This window comes from Aethalodelphis obliquidens, unplaced genomic scaffold (assembly GCF_003676395.1).
Source record: "Aethalodelphis obliquidens isolate GAN/ISIS:26980383/991018 unplaced genomic scaffold, ASM367639v1 scaffold95, whole genome shotgun sequence".
Taxonomy (NCBI): Eukaryota; Metazoa; Chordata; class Mammalia; order Artiodactyla; family Delphinidae; genus Aethalodelphis; species Aethalodelphis obliquidens.
In genome coordinates this window covers 987,817-1,009,858 of record NW_020838039.1, presented here as the reverse complement: position 1 = coordinate 1,009,858, position 22,042 = coordinate 987,817, and the positions used below count along the sequence as shown (strand labels likewise).

At 37.5% G+C, this 22,042-nt stretch overlaps 1 protein-coding gene across 12 annotated transcripts in view; it reads left to right on the top strand.

Moving 5' to 3' along the window:
• The window catches only part of KLHL2 (kelch like family member 2), a 126,704-nt gene that overhangs the window by 67,188 nt on the left and 37,474 nt on the right, over positions 1 to 22,042 (top strand). For 11 of the 12 annotated variants that reach the window (XM_027095905.1, XM_027095906.1, XM_027095902.1 and 8 more), the window contains one exon: positions 3,687 to 3,849. In XM_027095905.1, the coding sequence (XP_026951706.1) occupies positions 3,687 to 3,849 (163 nt within the window). Of the gene's footprint in view, positions 1 to 3,686; positions 3,850 to 16,705; positions 19,155 to 22,042 lie in introns of those variants that run through there. The other variant, XM_027095909.1, reaches the window with a different exon arrangement.

The window sequence follows — 22,042 nt, the reverse complement described above, 5'->3', positions numbered from 1 at the left end:
CTTTAGAGAGCTCAGGAAAATTAGTTTTAGAGACATAAATTTATTCTTCAGATCTCTTAATTATAATGCCCAAGATATTTTTGTGACCTGAATAGCACATTAAGAAACCACCTCTTCACAATATAGGTGTTTCCCACGTTTGTTACTAACTGTACAGTTAATCCACTTTGTAGAAAATAAACCATGGGATTATGATCCCCCCAGATTAAAAAGCACATCTTCCTTTTCAGCGATATGTAAAAACCACAGAAGCCAGAATGATATCTGATATTGAAAGATTAGGATACTAAATCTGATCTCCCAAATCAGTAATTTGTGTGCCACCTTCATGATTTGCTATATTCTGTAGTGCTCATACTATTAAATACGTAATATTTTTATCTTCATGACTCAGTTTTTGCTTAAATTTCCTTAAGAATTTATTTTATTGAAATAAATAGACAGTAACTTTAAAGATGTTCCCAAGTATTAACATGAGAATGTTCGTCTGTGCCATCTAAAAGCATTATACCCACTTTGGTTAATACCTCTCTCCTAGCATCCCATCCAGGTGTGTGACCTTGGGCAACTTACTTGCTTCTCCCAGCCTCTGTATTCATTGTGTCTAATGGGGGTAATGAGGTGTTGTTGCCTGTCAAGTGCTTAAGACAGTGCCCGACACAGTAATTAGTCAGTAAACGGAAGCAAACTGCATGAATTTGGTTGAAGTGATTTTCGTCTTTATTACTCTTCTGAAAAGAGCAACATTGCAGATTTAGAAATTAGACAAGCACTTCCATTCTGCATCTACAGGTGGGGCTCAAGGTAGTGGAAAGAGTAATAGACCAAAGAGTTGGTGAATTTTATATCACTATCTCTGTGCAACTTGTTCAGATCTTTTGGCCTATCTAGGATTTGGTTTCTTCATCAGACAAATCAGGAGGTTTGATTTGACTTGATCCCAAGGCATCTAGCTCATAGGCCGCCAGCTGTTTGATTCTGATTGTGGGATATGGTTCATCTGTAATTTGAGCATGTTTTGTTTGTTTGGTTTTTTAGCTGGTTGTCTGATACAGAGAGTAATATGGGCATTTGGTGTGGTCCCAGCTGCTTTCCTGTTTTCATCATGTTAGTAAGCCTGGGCCAGTTATTAATTGTTTTTGAAGCATATATAATTATTTAATAATTATGAGCTATTGAAGTTTAATCCTAGTAAAATTACATCATAAAGCTGAGGCATTTTTGAAGGATTTACTGATAAAAGTAAAATATAAATAAATTCATTTTACACGTTACTAACATTTAAGGTGTACTTATGTTTGCCAGGCATGGAACCACTTGACCCATCATTGCCATCAATAAAAAATTATATGTGAATCTCTAGCCATGTGGCCTACAATTAAAATAACTTTTATATCTCTGGCCTATATGACTTGCCATATCCTTTCCAGATCTGGGATTCTACAGTTTTATGAATTTCAGTCTCCTGATAGGGTAGGTCTAGACTTGGTAGTGATGAAGTTGAAGTCAAGGAAGCAAAATAAATTTTTAAAAGTCTGATATAGCTGCTTTTTTAGATGGATATGTATATAAATATGGGTGTGTATGTGTATGTCAGCATAGTATGAACCAGTTGCTGATTTTTTTCCCTTAGGAATATATCTTAGAAATTTTCCCATTCATATAGTTTCCTCATTCTTTTGAATGGTTGCAGTGTTCCATCGAATGGATGATCACCAGTGTTTAACCAGTCTCCTTACGGTGGACATTTAGGCTTTTTTCTAACTTCTGCTATTACCCACAATAATGCTCTAATGAATGTCTTGTGTGTGTGAGCTTTTGTGCATGTTAGTGTATCTGTAGGTTAAATTTCTGGGTTGGAGGATATGTGCATTTGTAATTTTGATTAAGTAGACAAATTGCTCTTCATGGAGGTTGAACCAGTGTACACACTCACCAACAATGCGTGAGTGAACCTGCTTCTGCTTGGCTGCTTTCCCCCTCAAGGATCCCTGTCTTTCTGTATTACGAAGCAATTTGAGTACTACTGTATTACACTTTGTTGTCTCTGGGAAGATACTGATTAGGTGGGTGATCATTACTACTGATATTTGTGCAAATTTCACAGAGATTGAATCTTATGCTGAAGACCACTTAACTATATGTATTTGCTGAATTAAATGGCTGCACAGTTAAGCATCTTGGAATGTACTTTACGTTACTTCAGAGCACAATTATACCAGTGTAGAAAAACTCCAACTTGCAAATTGTCAGCAACTAAAGCCTTCCATGGACATTCATTCCCATAACATAATGAAACACACTGTATATATTATATAAAAGATTCGACTATAAACAGAATTATTTACACTTTATTTTTGTTAAATTTAGAAGGAAAAGACATTATCACCAGGTACTCTTTCCTTGTTTTCAGAAAAAACTAATATTAGTTGTTGGAGTTGGACTAAAACACAAAGAGTTGTCCTCTTAGTCCTTGCTTCATAACCATTTGATTGTGTACATGCGGGCCCACAGCCTTTAGATCTGAGAGTTAAAGCTGCTGTGGTTCCTTTAAGAAAATAGAGTAGTTTGTGTTACAGAAAGATACGAATGCACTCTTTCTCTTCCACATTTAGGACTTACTACATACATTTAGGGAAATTGTAAAGGATATTCAAAACTACTATCTCTTTTCTCTTTTCCTCTTTGGGCTGCAGCTTGGCATGTATGGAAGTCAGTTCTGGAAGGAACTTAGATCTTATTTATTTTTTATGCTAATATGCCAATGTGACCTTTTCTTAAATTGACTATTCTGATAGGTTTTTTTTCCCCTTTGGCTTTTATAGAAGGACTTGCAAACTTCTTTTTTATGAAGTTTTATGAAGTTTTTTTTAAGAAGTTTTCCAATTTGATTTTCAAATATGGTCCTTTACATAGCATATACTAATTCACTTACAAGGAAGAATTTTTCCATCATTGACCTATTTGAAAAGCAGTTGTAGTGTTGGATGTAGTATTTCTAGCAAAGATACTGGTTAAATCCCAAAGAATAACCTAATTAATACAAAATCTCTTGGAGTTATTGAAATAAAAATACAAATTAAAAAGTTATTATTAGGCAATTACTCTTTATGGGTTGTTTTAGCACATACATTACATTTCAGAGAAACTGTTTGATTGTAGTTAGACTGTGGAGTTTTAAATTGTTCTATCCCCCTAAGGAAAGCAGTTTGTGGTGTTACTCAGAGACAGTGGAAAAACAGAATGAGGCTTTGTTGTGGCATATATTACTCTGTGCTCACCCCTTCCCCACAAATTCACTGAAGCTCATGACTGCTTGAACTAAGGGAAGAAAACCATTTTCACTGAACCATAGCACCCCCTAACAGCCTAATAATTTATGTTTTTAAAATTCAAAGGAACATTTTGTTTCTGCTTATGAAAAGAATCATTAATCTAATATGATCTGATATCTCTTATATTCTTGTGAACAAGAAGAGATCTTTGAAAGATTCCATAGAAATTATGGGGAATGGAAGGAGGCATCACCCTTTTTGCAAATAATTGTTACATTACTCTTCTTTGGGATGCTGGGGTCTGGATGCAGATCTTGAGCTGTAGCTGGACCCCTAAGCCCTCTATAGACACAGTGAACAGTGAAACTTTTCCTAGCCAGTTGCCTAACCATGCTTACTTGTGTGTTATAGGTACTTCTCCCAGCAGCTGGTCTGTTACAGTTACAGGATGTGAAGAAGACTTGCTGTGAATTTTTGGAATCTCAGCTTCACCCTGTCAACTGCTTAGGAATCCGGGCTTTCGCTGATATGCACGCATGCACAGACCTCCTGAACAAGGCCAACACCTATGCAGGCAAGTGGAATAAACGTCGGCTGAGTTTGAGACAGGGAAGAATCTGCAACTCTTGATTTCTGATATGATTCTATAGTGAATCTGGAAAGTTGTGTCATATTTATGGACCTGGACTTTATAAAAATACATTTACAATCTTATAATGGTATGGTAGCACTGCATAATTGAAGCATGTTCATGGAGTTCTGAATTTAAAAGAAAAAAGAAGAAACTGTATGTGGTATTAGGCCTAGTAGTTTTATGTAAATATTGAATCTCTATGTATTTTTCTTTCAAATTATCAAATTAATAGGCATATAAGAAAGTGTTTACATATGAAATTAAGTCATTTTATCTCTGTGGCTTTTTACACCTTTTTCTTGTATCCAAGGAAACATTCTGTGGCATAAAATTATTCAAAGCAAAGAAACCTAGTTGCCTTGGAGTGGGGTAGAAAAGTTGATCCCAAATAGAGGCATCCCTCTCCTTAGATTAAACACTCATTTCCAGGACCTCCTGCTGGCATCCTCTCCCTGGGATGGGTGGAGGGAGGCCTGTGTCTGTCCAGTCAGGGAGAAGAGATTATTGTTATAGCTTAGGATGCAGCTAAAGTACATAAAAGTAACCTATAATTTATTTTGCTCTGAGTTTATAAACATTTAAAAATTCATATTAAAAGTGATTATTAGGAAGTGTCTAATTTTTTAAAAAAACGATTTTCTAGAAGATAAACCTGGTGAAAGTTACAATCCCCCATCTCTGCCCTATATCTGTGACACCCAGTAGGAACAGTTACCATAGAACCTCCCAAGACTACTGCCCCTTAGTAAGCTCTAGAACCCCAACTTCCTGCAGCCTTCAAATGCAAGAGCCCCTCATCTAAACTCTGCTCCACTCTGCATACTCTGATAACTAAGGAACATTTTGGCACATAGACCCAGGTAAGGGGTGTGTGTGTGTATGTGTACACAGAGCCTCTGACAAGAGAAGTATTCCTAGAATCCCTATTGCATTTATCAAAGAAATAGTCGTACAAGGTGGTTAGTTGGGAAAAAAAAAAGCCCACAGCGCTGCAGTAAAATGTAATAGGTCCAGTAAGTTTGAACTTTATAGATTTCTGTGGGGTGGCCTGATTGACCTAACTACCTTTTATAAAATTGTTTCAGTGGGAAAATGTGATATGAGTCCCAAAATGCTTATTTACAGAAAAACGTTTAGAACATAACCCTTCTGTAAGTTGGGGAATGCATATAATATGTAATCTGCATTTAATATATCTCTCTAGGGCTGCTGGTTATCTCATGGTACTTGATAAATATTACTGAATCTTAAGAGATAGAGAGGGAATGAATAAAATAGAATTAATGCAAAACATGTCCATACATAGTTATGATATACTAGAACTATTAGTTTCACTCATATCAGAACCAACTTATTGACTGTGTCTTTAGGAGACAGATTTTATTATTTCTTTCTCTTATTTACAATCATAAATTTATTGTAGTATACGACAGAATGTGAACAATTTTCCACAAGAATTACTACACCTATACATCGTAGTTTATAGAGTCTCCCTTCATAATTATGACAAGAATTTTTTGTGGAAAAATTGTCAGTTTCAACAAAATTGCAAAGAAAATTTGATTTTTCATTTTTAATGCACTAAACCTTAAATCAAAGTCTTATTTAAAAGATATACTGCTTTTATACCATGCATCTGAATCTTACAGTTGCTCAAGTTTCTAAAGTAACATTTTATAGCATCTTTTATTATGAAAAGTTGCAACACATACAAAAATAGAATAGTACTCACCACCCACCTCACCATGAGTTGTCAATTCATGGATAATCTTGTTTTAACTACACCCTTCTTAACTTCTCCTCCTCTGTTATTATTTTGATATGTAAACTTTTTAATAAAGTCTAATGGACATATAAAAAAGTATGCAAATCATACATCTACAGCTTCATGAATTTTTGTATCCTCTTGTGCAATATTATTATTATTATTTTTTAAACATCTTTATTGGAGTATAATTGCTTTCCAATGGTGTGTTAGTTTCTGCCTTATAACAAAGTGAATCAGCTATACATATACAAAAATCCCCATATCTTCTCCCTCTTGCATCTCCCTCACACCTTCCCTATCCTGCCCCTCTAGGTAGACACAAAGCACCAAGCTGATCTCCCTGTGCTAGGTAGCTGCTTCCCACTAGCTATCTGTTTTACATTTGGTAGTGTATATATGTCCATGCCACTCTCTCACTTCGTCCCTGCTTACTCTTCCCCATTCCTGTGTCCTCAAGTCCATTCTCTAGGTCTGCGTCTTTATTCCTGTCCTGCCCCTAGGTTCTTCAGAGCCTTTTTTTTTTTTCTTTAGATTCCATATATATGGGTTAGCATGTGGTATTTGTTTTTCTCTTTGACTTACTTCCTCCGTATGACAGTCTCTAGGTCCATCCACCTCACTACAAATAACTCAATTTCATTTCTTTTTATAGCTGAGTAATATTCCATTGTATATATGTGCCACATCTTCTTTATCCATTCATCTGTCGATGGACACTTAGGTTGTTTCCATGTCCTGGCTGTTGTAAATAGAGCTGCAATGAACATTGTGGTACATGACTCTTTTTGAATTATGGTTTTCTCAGGGTATATGCCCAGTAGTGGGATTGCTGGGTCGTATGGTAGTTCTATTTTTATTTTTTTGAGGAACCTCCATACCGTTCTCCATAGTGGCTGTATCAACTTACATTCCCACCAACAGGGCAAGAGGGTTCCCTTTTCTCCACACCCTCTCCAGCATTTATTGTTTGTAGGTTTTTTGATGATGGCCATTCTGACTGGTGTGAAGTAATACCTCATTGTAGTTTTGATTTGCATTTCTCTAATGATTATTGATGTTGAGCATCCTTTCATGTGTTTGTTGGCAATACGTATATCTTCTTTGAGGAAATGTCTATTTAGGTCTTCTGCCTTTTTTTTTTTTTTTTTTTTTGCGGTACGTGGGCCTCTCGCTGTTGTGGCCTCTCCCGTTGCAGAGCGCGGGCTCCAGATGTGAAGGTTCAGTGGCCATGGCCCACGGGCCTAGCTGCTCCACAGCATGTGGGATCTTCCCAGACCGGGGCGCAAACCCGTGTCCCCTGCATCGGCAGGCGGACTCTCAACCACTGCGCCACCAGGGAAGCCCTTCTGCCCATTTTTTGATTGGGTTGTTTGTTGTTTTGATATTGAGCTTCATGAGCTGCTTGTATATTTTGGAGATTAATCCTTTGTCAGTTGCTTCGTTTGCAAATATTTCCTCCCATTCTGAGGGTTCTCTTTTCGTCTTGTTTATGGTTTCCTTTGCTGTTCAAAAGCTTTTAAATTTCATTATGTCCCATTTGTTTATTTTTGTATTTATTTCCATTTCTCTAGGAGGTGGGTCATAAAGGATCTTGCTGTGATGTATGTCATGGAGTGTTCTGCCTGTGTTTTCCTCTAAGAGTTTTGTAATGTCTAGCCTTATATTTAGGTCTTTAATCCATTTTGAATTTATTTTTGTGTATGGTGTTAGGGAGTGTTCTAATTTTATTCTTTTACATGTAGCTCTCCAGTTTTCCCAGCACCACTTACTGAAGAGACTATCTTTTCTCCATTGTATATTCTTGCCTCCTTTATCAAAGATAAGGTGACCATATGTGCATCGGTTTATCTCTGGGCTTTCTATCCTGTTCCATTGATCTATATTTCTGTTTCTGTGCCAGTACCATATTGTCTTGATTACTGTAGCTTTGTAGTATAGTCTGAAGTCCGGGAGCCTGATTCCTCCAGGTCTGTTTTTCTTTCTCAAGATGGCTTGGGCTATTCAGGGTCTTTTGTGTTTCCATACAAATTGAAAATTTTTTGTTCTAGTTCTGTGAAAAATGTCTTTGGTAGTTCGATAGGGATTGCATTGAATATGTAGATTGCTTTGGATAGTACAGTCATTTCCACAATGTTGATTCTTCCAATCCAAGAACATGGTGTATCTCTCCATCTGTTTATATCATCTTTAATTTCTTTCATCAGTGTCTTATAGTTTTCTGCATACAGGTCTTTTGTCTCCTTAGGTAGGTGTATTCCTAGGTATTTTTTTCTTTTTGTTCCAATGGTAAATGGGAGTGTTTCCTTAATTTCTCTTTTAATTTTTCATCATTAGTGTATAGGAATGCCAGAGATTTCTGTGCATTAATTTTATATCTGGCTACTCTATCAAATTCATTGTTTAGCTCTAGCAGTTTTCTGGTAGCATCTTTAGGATTCTCTATGTATAGTATCATATCATCTGCAAACAGTGACAGTTTTACTTCTTCTTTTCCAATTTGGATTCCTTTTATTTATTTTTCTTCTCTGATTGCTGTGGGTGAAACTTCCAAAACTATGTTGAATAATAGTGGTGAGAATGGGCAACCTTGTCTTGTTCCTGATCTTAGTGGAAATGGTTTCAATTTTTCACCATTGAGAAGGATGTTGGCTGTGGGTTTGTCATATATGGCCTTTATTGTGTTGAGGTAAGTTCCCTCTATGCCTACTTTCCAGAGGGTTTTTATCATAAATGGTGTTGAAATTTGTCGAAAGCTTTTTCTTCATCTTTTGACATGATCATATGGTTTTTCTCCTTCAGTTTGTTAATATGGTGTATCACATTGATTGATTTGTGTATATTGAAGAAACCTTGCGTTCCTGGGATAAACCCCACTTCATGATGGTGTATGATCCTTTTAATGTGCTGTTGGATTCTGTTTCCTAGTATTTTGTTGAGGATTTTTGCATCTATGTTCATCAGTGATATTGGCCTGTAGTTTTCTTTCTTTGTGGCATCTTTCTCTGGTTTTTGTATCAGGGTGATGGTGGCCCCTAGAATGAGTTTGGGAGTGTTCCTCCCGCTGCTATATTTTGGAAGATTTTGAGAAGGATAGGTGTTAGCTCTTCTCTAAATATTTGATAGAATTTGCCTGTGAAGCCATTTGGTCCTGGGCTTTTGTTTGTTGGAAGATTTTTAATCACAGTTTCAATTTCAGTGCTTGTGATTGGTCTGGTTATATTTTCTATTTCTTCCTAGTTCCGTCTCAGAAGGTTGTGCTTTTTAAGAATGTGTCCATTTCTTCCAGGTTGTCCATTTTATTGGCATATAGTTGCTTGTAGTAATCTCTCATGATCCTTTGTATTTCTGTAGTGTCAGTTGTTACTTCTCCTTTTTCAATTCTAATTCTATTGATTTGAGTCTTCTCCCTTTTTTGCTTTTTTTTTTGTGGTAAGCGGGCCTCTCACTGTTGTGGCCTCTCGTGTTGCAGAGCACAGGCTCCAGACGCGCAGGCTCAGCGGCCAAGGCTCACGGACCCAGCCACTCTGAGGCTTGTGGGATCTTCCTGTACCAGGGCATGAACCCGTGTCCCCTGCATTGGCAGGTGGACTCTCAACCACTGTGCCACCAGGGAAGCCCTCCCTTTTTTTCTTGATGAGTCTGGCTAAAGGTTTATCAATTTTTTTCATGTTCTCAAAGAACCAGCTCTTAGTTTTATTGATCTTTGCTATTATTTTCTTTGTTTCTATTTCATTTATTTGTGCTCTGAAATTTATGATTTCTTTCCTCCTGCTAACTTTGGGTTCTGTTTGTTCTTCTTTGTCTAGTTCCTTTAGGTGTAAGTTTAGATTGTTTGTTTCAGGTTTTTCTTGTTTCTTGAGGTAGGCTTGTGTAGCTATAAACTTCCCTCTTTGAACTGCTTTTGCTGCATCCCATAGGTTTTGAATCACCGTGTTTTCATTGTCATTTGTCCCTAGGTATATTTTGCTTTCCTCTTTGATTTCTTCAGTGATCTCTTGGTTAGTTAGTAACATACTGTTTAGCCTCTATGTGTTTGTGTTTTTTACGTTTTTTCCTCTGTAATTCATTTCTAATCTCATAGCGTTGTGGTCAGAAAAGATGCTTGATATGATTTCAATTTTCTTCAATTTTCTTAAATTTACTGAGGCTTGATTTGTGATCCAAGATGTGATCTCTCCTGGAGGATGTTCCATGCGCACTTGAGAAGAAAGTGTAATCTGCTGTTTTTGGATGGAATGTCCTATAAATACCAATTAAATCTATCTGGTCTATTGTATCATTTAAATCTTCTGTTTCCTTATTAATTTTCTGTTTCGATGATCTGTCCATTGGTGTAAGTGAGGTGTTAAAGTCCCCCACTATTATTCTGTTACTGTTGATTTCCTCTTTTATAGCTGTTAGCAGTTGCCTTATGTATTGAGGTGCTTCTATATTGGGTTATATAATATATATATAATTGTTATATCTTCTTCTTGGATTGATCCCTTGATCATTATGTAGTGTCCTTCCTTGTCTCTTGTAACATTCTCTATTTTAAAGTCTGTTTTATCTAACATGAGAATTGCTACTCCAGCTTTCTTTTGATTTCCATTTGCCTGGAATATCTTTTTCCATCCCCTCACTTTCAGTCTGTATGTGTCCCTAGGTCTGAAGTGGGTCTCTTGTAGACAGCATATATATGGGTCTTGTTTTTGTATCCATTCAGCCAATATGTGTCTTTTGGTGGGAGCATTTAATCCATTTACATTTAAGGTAGTCATCAATATGTATTTTCCTATTACCATTTTCTTTATTGTTTTGGGTTTGTTATTGTAGGTCTTTTCCTTCTCTTATGTTTCCTGCCTAGAGAAGTTCCTTTAGCATTTGTTGTAGAGCTGGTTTGGTGGTGCTGAATTCTCTTAACTTTTGCTTATCTGTAAAGGTTTTAATTTCTCCATCGAATCTGAATGAGATCCTTGCTGGGTAGAGTAATGTTGGTTGTACGTTTTTCCCTGTCATCACTTTAAATATGTCCTGCCACTCCCTTCTGGTTTGCAGAGTTTCTGCTGAAAGATTAGCTGTTAACCTTATGGGAATCCTTATGCGGATTCCCTTGTATGTTAATTGTTGCTTTTCCCTTGCTGCTTTTAATATTTTTTCTTTTTATTTAATATTTGAATGTTTGATTAATATGTGTCTTGGCATGTTTCTCCTTGGATTTATCCTGTATGGGACTCTCTGTGCTTCCTGAAGTTGATTAACTATTTCCTTTCCCATATTAGGGAAGTTTTCAAGTATAATCTCTTCAAATATTTTCTCAGTCCCTTTTTTTTTTCTCTTCTTCTTCTGGGACCCCTGTAATTCGAATGTTGGTGCGTTTAATGTTGTCCCAGAGGTCTCTGAGATTGTCCTTAATTCTTTTCATTCTTTTTTCTTTATTCTGTTCTGCAGTAGTTATTTTCACTATTTTATCTTCCAGGTCTCTTATCCCATCCTCTGCCTCAGTTATTCTGCTATTGATTCCTTCTAGAGTATTTTTAATTTCATTTATTGTGTTGTTCATCAGTTTGTTTGCTCTTTAGTTCTTCTAGGTCCTTATTAAACGTTTCTTGTATTTTCTCCATTCTATTTCCAAGACTTTGGATCATCTTTACTATCATTACTCTGAATTGTTTTTCAGGTAGACTGCATACTTCCTCTTCATTGTTTGGTCTGGTGGGTTTTTACCTTGCTCCTTCATCTGCTGTGTGTTTCTCATTTTGCTTAACTTACTGTTTTTGGGTTCTCCTTTTTGCTGGCTGCAGGGTCCTAGTTCCTGTCATTTTTGTTATCTGCGTCCAGTGGGTAAGTTTGTTTCAGTGGGTTGTGTAGGCTTCCTGGTGCAGGGGCCTGGTGCCTGTGTTCTGGTAGATCTTTTCTTTCTGGTGGGCAGGACCATGTCCGGTGGTGTGTTTTGGGATGTTTGTGACCTTATTATGATTTTAGGCAGCCTCTGTGCTAACGGGTGTGCTTGTGTTCCTGTCTTGCTAGTTGTTTGGCATAGGGAATCCAGCACTGTAACTTGGTGGTCATTGAGTGGAGCTGGGTCTTAGCGTTGAGATGGCGATCTCTGGGAGAGCTCTTGTCATTTGATATTATGTGGGGCCGGGAGTCTCTGGCGGACCAATGTCCTGAACTCGACTCTCCCACCTCAGAGGCTCAGGCCTGACACGGGGCCACAGTACCAAGACCTTTTTGGCAAGTCTGAGGGCTTCTGCCAGCATTCAGTACATGTTCTGTAGGAGTTGTTCCACATGTAGATGTAGTTTTGTTGTATTTGTGGGGAGCAAGGTGATATCCACGTCTTACTCCTCTGCCATCTTGAAAGCGCCCTCTCCAATATTATTTTGAAGCAATTCAGTAATATTATTTCGTATACATAATTCATCCTTATAATTTTAAAGAAATAAAATTACAGTGACCAACTTCGTATAATCAAGCTATTTCCATATCTTTGGGGTATTGTTAACTATTTGCCACAAACTTTCTAAAATAAATAATCCAGTATAATACTAAAGTAAAATAGTTGTTCTTCATAGTGAAAATATATGATGTTGTTTATATGTTAAGCAAACAGGAGGTGTGGAGGTAGGGAGTCAACACAGGAATATACTTAGAGTTCTCTTTTTATGCCATAATAAATCATTGTTTTTCAGTCCCTCCCTCCTTTATTTTTACAATTCAAACATTTTTTGTGTCCAGAAGCCCTACCCAAACTCCTAAATTACTTTCAAGTTCAAATTTGAGCATATAAATAAATCTAGGAGACTGAAGGTATTCCCAGAACAATGACAATAGAAGAAGTTAATATCTTAACTTTTTTCCCCCATCCTAGGCAGTGGGCTTATAAGTGGGCTGTGTGACATACAGGCAAGAAAGAAGGAAAGGAAGAAATAAGGAGCAATAGAAGAGTTATTAAATACATAAGTACATACGTACATGGAAAGAAGCAGGGAGGAGAAAGAGGGGCTGAGGGAGAGAGAGGTTAAAGGGAAGAAAGTTGCATAACCTCAGGGTACATCCTGATCCTAAGTGTGACTGCGCTTAAGAGACTGGTGCACTCCTTATCCTCTGAAAACTCACCAGAGCTTCTGGGCAGAAGATCTGCTTCATTCCTTTCTCTTGCAGATTGGAAATGAGCTGTGTCTTATTCATTATAATTGAATTAAATTGTACAGGTGTAATGAAAGAATTAAAATGGTCCATGGGAATCTCTTCTATGAACTCGTGTTCATTTTTCATATATCAGCATCTTTAGGAAAAGTAAAAATATGGGAAACCTAGTGGGGAAGGTCGGAGGTCTCAGCACTGGGGGAGAGTCTGCACTGCCCATCCTGGTGACCCCCTCCCATTGCTTCAGTCACAGCCCTTCCCCTCGGCCCACTCTGCTTTTCCAGGGTCGTAGCAGCCTCAAACCATGGACCACCGAGGGCCACCAGACCAGTCAGGCAAAATGACCTGCATGTTGAGACCTGGTGTTCTGGACTGTAATCAGCCTTTCTTATGCTCTTGAGTAATTGTTTTCTTAGCAGAAAAGCTGTGTGAAATTATTTTTGCTCTATACCTAAAAACGCAAAATTTCACACCTATGCCAAGAGTATGGACTTGTTTGGAGAATGCTGGTTTATGGACTTGTGTTTTGATTGGTGTTCATGTTTTACTCATTTCCCAAATCATTAAGACCTTTGTTTTGAGCATTTTTGCTGAACTAAAAATATAGAGGAGATAAAAACTGAACTTATGACTTCAGGTGCATTTTTATAGTCCCAGCAAAAAATTCTTTTGGAAGTTAGATTTTTAACTTGAAATAAGAATTTTATTCAACCTTCCTTGTTGATAAACAAAAGTTACCAGTGGTTGAATTGTGAGAATTTCTAACAAATTTAAGGGAAAGAGTAAGTTCCCGATTCTTAGTCATTCCTACATCTCACCACTCCCCGCATTAAAAATTTGAGAAGCTGCTTAATATTGGTTCTAACTGACCTTTGCTTAGTATCATTTTTAGTATCATATTCAAACCAGTGCTCTAGCTGAAACTCTGAGGGACCTGACATTCCTCAGTAACAGGACTACCTGTGAAGAAGTCCTCAGGTCACTGACATGCTTTCAGTTTATTTCCTGTTCTCTTCTTGCTCTTAACCCTATTATCTGTTTATATATCCTAGGCCTGTCCAGGCACCCCATAATGCCCTACTTTAGCCTTCCCACCATGCTTGGACACTGATCAAACATTTTTGTATGCCCAGCTGTTTTCTTGTGTGTACCCTTTCCCTTTGTCTTAAATGAAACTTTGCTTTGTCCCATACCTGCATGTTGGGGGCAAACTTCTTTAAGGGGCACTCCCCTCCGACTCACCAGGTGGGTAGGAGGGTAGACTTCCAGACTGTTGTTCTGTCACTGTCCTCGGTTCTGCACTTTCTGTCAGTCTGCAGTACGCTCTCTAGGACTCCAGGCCTCCAATCATACTAAGTCTGACACCTGTATTGTCTTTTCCCTCTTTACTTTGTTTCTCTTGTCATCAGCAACTTCAAAATCTATACTGTTGTCTCCCTTGAGCCTCCCTCTTCCTACCTCCTTGAGACTACTGTCTTCCTTCCATAAACCCATTTGCCACCTTAGAGCAAAACTCTAGGGCATGTTGAACCTTGTTGGTATTTGGAACTCCCAAGGTTTCAACCTTTGCGCTGACCATATTCCTGCCTTCTCGTGCTCTTGTATTTCTTCATAAATATGTGTTCTCTGGTTCCAGTTCTCCCAGTCATCTCTTGGCTGCTCAGCTTAGACCCAGTGGTCAGTCCTTTCAGAGCTACACTCTTTATGTGCCAAACTGCTGTGGGTGATGACAGACTCAATACGATTTAACCCCTGCTTCAAAGGAGTTTATAGGCCAGTAGTAGTCAAGTCGCACCCAAATTTGGTATATCTAGATTATGCCTTATCCTCTCTGAGAGCTGGTCCCATAACATTTTCTTCTGCAGTCAGTTAACTTCAGTCACTTGCCCACCCTTCTGTAATTTAGGCTAGGAATCACTGCTTGGGGTAAACATCTGTCAAAATAAGCTCATGATTTTGAAATCTGCCCTCTTGAAGGAAACTTGAAAGAGTGGTTCTAATAATGGTATTACCAGTCTTGACTTTGTGATATGCATACTAAAGAATAGATGCCGCTTATTCGAGGGTCTGTCTCAATGTTAATTTACTGATACAGAAGATTTCTTCCTTTGCAGAACTGTGAAAGCATTTGATGTACACCACTTCTTGATTGAATTTAAGCTGACTTAAGTGACACTTCTTAAAAGAATTAATCATTTTTATATTCTTAAACTTATTATGGTCTTCATTTATGTCCTAACAAACTACATGCAGTTTCTCTGTTCTGCTTTGTTGACAGTTTTTCTAGCTGAGGTGAGTTAGCTCTTTTCAGGTTTCACCAAACTGTCTGTGTTAATGGAACTGCTGGAGATATATATATGAATTTTTTTTCCCTTAGAGACTAATAGTATTCAGAATGAAAGACTCATGGAGTATTAGCACTAGTTGGGAACCTTAGCAGTTATCTAGTCTAAAACTGTCGTTTTATTAATTAAGAAAATGAAGACTAGAGATATCTTTATTTTCCCCCAGACACTTTGTCTCTCAGGGGTAAGCTGTTTGTGGGTCTAAAATACTGTTGTTGTATCCATGCACTTAACCTCACTTCTCAGATAGATTCTGCACTGGATGGAGTATAGAGGAATTATAGGAGCCCCTTGCAGCATTTAATTTTGATCAAAAAGGTGCTTGTTGTGTAGAAATCAAATATAAAGACTACTTTGTACCTTATCACAGGGTACAAAACAGAACATGCAGAACTTTGGATTTGTATTGTTCACTTCATTTGGGATGAGGGACCTGAGCCCTTTAGACCTGGTGTGACAGATCTTAGAGACTATCTCTCATTTCTTGATATGCTTATTTTATTTGCAGGAGGGAAGCAAACAGCAAAGTTAAACTGCTCTACAGAGTGAAGAAATTCCTTATATATAAGGAAGAATGCCTATGTACATTATATACGTACAAATATGTGTTCAACGTATGTTGCATATCCACGGCATAGTCCATACGACTGGGAATCATGCTCTGTTGCAGTTATGGGGTTTGCTGAGAGAGAAGGAACTGATTATCAAATGCCAGTATAATTACTGGTTGGCTTTACTCAGTGCCAGGGTAAACTAGTAGAGGCAAATCACTAATACCACGATGCTAGCTGTGTGCTATAAACAGAATAATCTGTCAACATGTGGGTGAGAGGACTGGAAAGAGTAGTTGAGGTTGGTAACAGTGAGAACTAGGGCAGTGAAAATAGAGAGGAGGTTGTGAATCTGGGAACTAACCCTGGATAAGAGTACAGGAAACAGACTAGACTCTGAGATGTTCTGTCCTGTAGCATTACATTTTAGGTAATTCAGAGTGTGTATATTTCAAAGTGTGTATATTTATTGCCAATGTTCAGTAGCTGCCAATGTGCAGTAGCTGCTAATTTTTACTGTACCTTACTGAGACACAGTAATCTGAATAAGAATTCATTTAGCAAAAAGGAAGAATTTCTTATCTCAGCTTTGTGACAAGTATTAGGCTTGTATTGGCCAAACCAATCCAAAGTTGCTAGGGTTTTTGTTGATAGTGGATTCAATAGCAATCAGTAATGTAATTGTGTCTAGAAAGGTGTAAGGTGATTATCTCATTCTGTTCTGCCTAGGTCAGACCATATCTATGGAATTGAGTTCATTTAATTTCTTTTTTAAAATTATTTATTTATTTATTTGGCTGCATTAGTTCTTTGTTGCGGCACGCGGCCTTCTCTCTAGTTGTGGCTCGTGGGCTCTAGAGCCCACTGACTCAGTAGTTCCAGTGCATGGGCTTAGTTGCCCCGTGGCATGTGGGATCTTGGTTCCCCGACCAGGGATTGAACCTGCATCCCCTGCATTGGAAGGCAGATTCTTAACCACTGGACCACCAGGGAAGTCCCGAATTCATTTTCAGTTATTGTTTTCAGAGAGACTGATGAACTGAAGCACTGAATTCACAGCCAGGATGATGATGAAGACCCCAAACCATGTTGTAGAAGTAGTTGTCAAAAAACTTAGGAACTTATAAACTGTAGAAGGAAAATTCAGGAGAATATAATGCTCTCTGTAAAAGTTCGAAGGAATTTCATGAGAGAAAGAACTTAATCTTGTTCTGTGGTGGGCATAAGTAGTATCAATGTTACAAAATAAGGAGAAAAAGAAGCTTATAGTAAATGCTCAAGGGTGACTGCTTTGTTCTCTGCTGATGTGTGCAAACTGTAGCTAGATATCCATTGAATGTAAACATTATAGAGGTTCCTCTTACATATGAAAGTTGTGGTCAGGTGACCTTTCAGATCCCTTATACCACTAGATCTTATGATTTCTTGTGGCACTATAGAGAAAGGTTCCCAGGATTTGTGAAACAATTTATTTTAGGGTTTATAGAGAGGAAGGGATGGAGGAGGAGGAAAAGGAGAGTTGTTTAACAGGTATAGAGTTTTAGATTTTCCAATGTGAGCATATTTAACACTACTGAACTATATGTATACTTAAAAATGGTTAAGGTGGTAAATTACCTTATGTCTTTACCACAGTAAAAAGAGAGGGAGTGGGGAATCAATTGTGACTGAGACTTTATTTAGCCTTGGAGTCAGTGTGGATAACAGAGCCATTAATACCCAAAAGAAACATGGGAGGTCAGGAGGCAGGTGTCTGGAGGAAGGTGTAGGTAGGTCTTAGTCTTGATTGCTCAAGGGACAACCAGCAGTGAAGTGCAGTATCACTTAAGAGGTTCTCAGACTCAGCAGGATTATTAGCAGTAGCCAAAGACAGCTTGGCCAGCAGAAGACATTAATTTGTTTTGAGGAGATAATCAGCACACTCAGTCAGAGAATCTTTGCTGAGCATCAAGCCAAGAAATGAAGCAAAGCCATCAATGGAAAGATGTATGATGATTAAAAAGTCAGACCACAGAGCGCAAAAGAAGCCAAAGTAAGTGACCTATGGCAATGAATAATGTGAGTTTTAGAGGACTGCTTGTATGTGTTACAGGTGAATGGTGTTGGGGTGGATCTATTTGTTTAAAATAGCTATGACGGTTAGACAGAGCATATGGAGACTAACAGATAGCTGGAAATTCAGTTATTGGGGTTTGGGAAAGAGGTTGACTCTGGGATTGTCAACTGTTGACAGTAACTAGGGACACACAAATGTGGATGAAATGGTTAAAGGAGAACAAGCAGAAAATGAAAAGGGGACTTGGGGCAGGCAGGACTGTAGGCAATACCTAGCTTTAGGGAGCTGATAGAGACACACTGAGTAGTTAGAAAGGTAGAAAAAAGTGTTATAGAATCCAAGCTAGAAGAGAGTGTTCTTAGGGTGAAACACTGCACAGGGGTTAAGAAATACTAATCTTAAGAAAAGAACTTCCAAAGAACAATTTGAGGGGAAAGTGAGCCAGAGCCTGTGTTTCAACAGATAAAGATGTGTGTGCATCAGTATGTAGAGGCTTCAGTATTAAGGTCTGCTCTAAAGAACTTTAGAGGCCAGCAAGTAAAGGCCAGCAAGGTAGAGCAGTGGCCCAAGTAGGAGAGGATAGCAGATGATTGTTCCCAGAAGTCAAGACAATAAAATGCATTGACTGTTTATAGTAACACTTTTCTTTCTCACTGGGGACAAAAACTAGTTAGGCTTAGTTTGGGGATATTTTGTTACTGTTTGTGTTTTTAAAATTTCAATCACTGATGTTTTCACATGGTTATAAACGTTTTCTGGTCATGGGTATAAGACATCCCTCATTCTTGCCTTCCCTCCCTGCACAACAAATATCCTGTATCCATCCACAAATGAAGGTACCTTTGTGGGAGCTGTGGGATCCAACATCATACCCTAAAGAACCCAGAAGGAGCCTTGCCCACTGTACATTAGGCAATAGGCAGGCAGACCTTGGTACTGGCTGTAGATCCTGAAGTGATCTGTGAACTGGTTCCAGTCCCTCTTGACTGCAGTCTGGGAGCCCCCGGAGAACACTGAGCCAGACTGTCCCCCACAGATGAGAGAGCCTTCTTGGAAGTCCAGGTTTCCAGAGGAGATGATACAGCATTACACTGGAGCAAAAACAACAATACCAGCACAAGTTTGGACACGCTGGAGAGGGTGAGAGGAGCACTTTGACCTCACCTGTGTCACCCCTCCCACATGGCAACACAGCTTAGTGCCAGGAGTGCCCTTTCTTAGTCCGTGATTCAGAAATGAAGGAGAGATAAAGACTTTCCCAGACGCAAAGGCTGAGGGAGTTCATCACTAGTTCTGCCATAAAAGAAATGCTGAAAGAAGTTCTTCAAGCTGAACTAAAAGGGCAGCTATTAATAACATGAAAACGTATGAAAATATACAACACACTGGTAAAGGTAAACATATAATCAAATTAAGAATACTCTAATACTCTAAAATAGTGGTATAAGGTTGAAGGATAAGAGTATTAAAAAAAACTATAGCTACAATAATTTGTTCATGAATTTACAATGTAAAAAGAGGTACATTATACATCAAAACCCATAAAAGGTGGGGGGGGAGTAAAGGGGTAGAGTTTTTATATATGATTAAAGTTAAGTTGTTATCAGCATAAAATACATTGTTATATCTATAAGATATTTTATGTAAGCCTCATGATAACCACAAAGCAAAAACCTAAAGTAGATACACAAAAGGTAAAAGAAGGGACTCAAAGCACACCACTATAGAAAATCATGTTTACTAAGGAAGACAGTGAGAGAGGAAGAGAACAAGGGAACTGCAAAAATAGCCAGAAAACTGTAAGTTGGAATTAGTAATATCTCACCTATCAATAATCACGCTAAATGTAAATGGATTTGATTGGAGAATCAAAAGGCATAGATTGGTTGGATAGATTTAAAAAAACAAAAAAATAATATATGGTGCCTACCAGTGTCTCACTTCAGTTTTGAGGTCACACATGTGCTCAAAGTGAAGAGATGGAAAAGATATTCCATGCAAGTGGAAACCAAAAGAGTACAGGGGTACCTCTACTGATGTCAGACAAAATAGATGTTAAGCCAAAAATGGTAACTAGAGAAGAGAAGGTCATTATATAATGATAAATCGTTCAATTCATCAAGAAGATATAACAATCATAGATATATATGCACGCAACATTGGAGCACCTAAATGTATTAAGAAATACTAAAAGATCTGGAAGGAGAAATAGACAATAATAAAATAATCCTCAGGAACATCAATACTCCAGCTTTAATCAACAATGGACAATCATCCGGACAGAATATCAACAAGAAAACATTGGACTTGAGCCGTACTTTAGACCCAGTGGACCTAACAGACATATTCAGAACATTCTATCCGAAAGTAGCAGAATACACATTATTCTCAAGCACACACAGAACTTCTCCAGGATAGACCATATGGTAGGTCACACAACAAGTCTTAACAAATTTAAGAAAATTAAAATCATACCAAGTATATTTTTTGACCACAGTGGTATAACACTATAAATCAGTAACAGGAGGAAATTCAAAAATTCACAAATGTGTGGAAATTAAACAACACAGTCCTGAACAACCAATGGGTCAAAAAAAGAAATTTTAAAAAAAGAAAAGAAAACAACTGAAAAGAAATCAAAAAGGAAATTTAAAAATATCTTGAAACAAACAAAAATGAAAACACACCATACCAAAATCTACGAGATGCTGCAAAACCAGTTCTAAGAGGGAAGTTAACAGTGATAAATGCCTATATTAAGAAAAAAGACCTCAAACAACCTAATTTTGTATCTCAGGGAACTAGAAAAAGAAGAACAAACTAAGCCCAACGATAGCAGAAGGAAGGAAATAACAAAGATCAGAGTAGAAATAAATGAAATAGAGACCAGAAAAACAATAGAAAAAGGTAAGTGAAATTAAGGCCTGGTTTTTTGAAAAGATAAACCAAATAGACAAACCTTTAGTTAGACTAGGGAAAAAAGAAGGTTAAAGTGAATTAAAATTAATAATGAAAGAGGAGACATTACACCTTATACCACAGAAATGCAAAGGATTGTAAGAGACTATAATGGATGTTTATATGCCAATATAACCTCGAAGAAACGGATAAATTCCTAAAAACATACAATCTATGAAGACTGATTCATGAAACAGAAAATCTGAACAGACCAATAACAAATAAGGAGATTGAATCAGAAATCAAAAACTTCTCAGCAAAGCAAAGTCGAGGACCAAGTTGGCTTCACTGGTGAATTCCATCAAATGTTTAAAGAAGAATTAACACTAATCCTTCTCAAGCTCTTACAAAATGTCAAAGAGGAGCAAAACTCTCAAACTCATTTTACAAGGCCAGCATTACCCTGATACCAAAGCCAGATAAAGACATTACAAGAAAAGATAACTATAGGCCAGTATCCTTGATGAATACAGATGCAAAAATTTTCAACCAAATATTAGCAAACTGACATTAACAGCACATTAAATGGGTCATACACCATGATCAAGTGGAGTTTATGCGTAGGATTCAACATATGCAAATCAGTTAGTAAGGTGCACCACTTAATAGAATGAAAGATAAAAATTATACAATCATCTTAGTAGATGCAGAAAAACCATTTGACAAAGTATAGCATCCTTTCATGAGAAAAACTCTCAGCAAATTGTGTATAGAAGGAACATACCGTAACATAATAGAGGCCATATATGGCAAGCCCACAGCTAATGTCATACTCAAAAAGCAAAATGTTGAAAGCTTTTCCTTTAAGATCAGATATTAGACAGGGGTGCCCACCATTACCACTCCTATTCAACATAGTAGTGGAAGTCCTAGCCAGAGCAGTCAGGCAAGAGAAAGAAATAAAAGGTACCCAGTCAGAAAGGAAGGAGTAAAATTGTTTGTTTGCAGATAGGATCTTATATGATATGATCTCCACCAAAAAAAAAGAACCTGTTGAAACTAATCAACAAATTTATTAAAGTTGCATGATGCAAAATCAGCACATAAATCAGTTGAATTTATATATAGTAACAATGAAATATATGAAAAAGAAATAAAACAGCCCCATACACAATAGCATCAAAAACAATAAAATACTTAGGAGTAAATTTAACCAAGGAGGAGAAAGATCTGTACATTGAAAACTACAAGACTTAGATGAAAGAAATTGAAAAAGATGCAAATAAATAGAAAGATATCCTGCATTGATGGATTGGAAGAATTAATATTGTTAAAATGTCCATATTACCCAAAGCCATCTATGGATCCAATGCAATCCCTATCA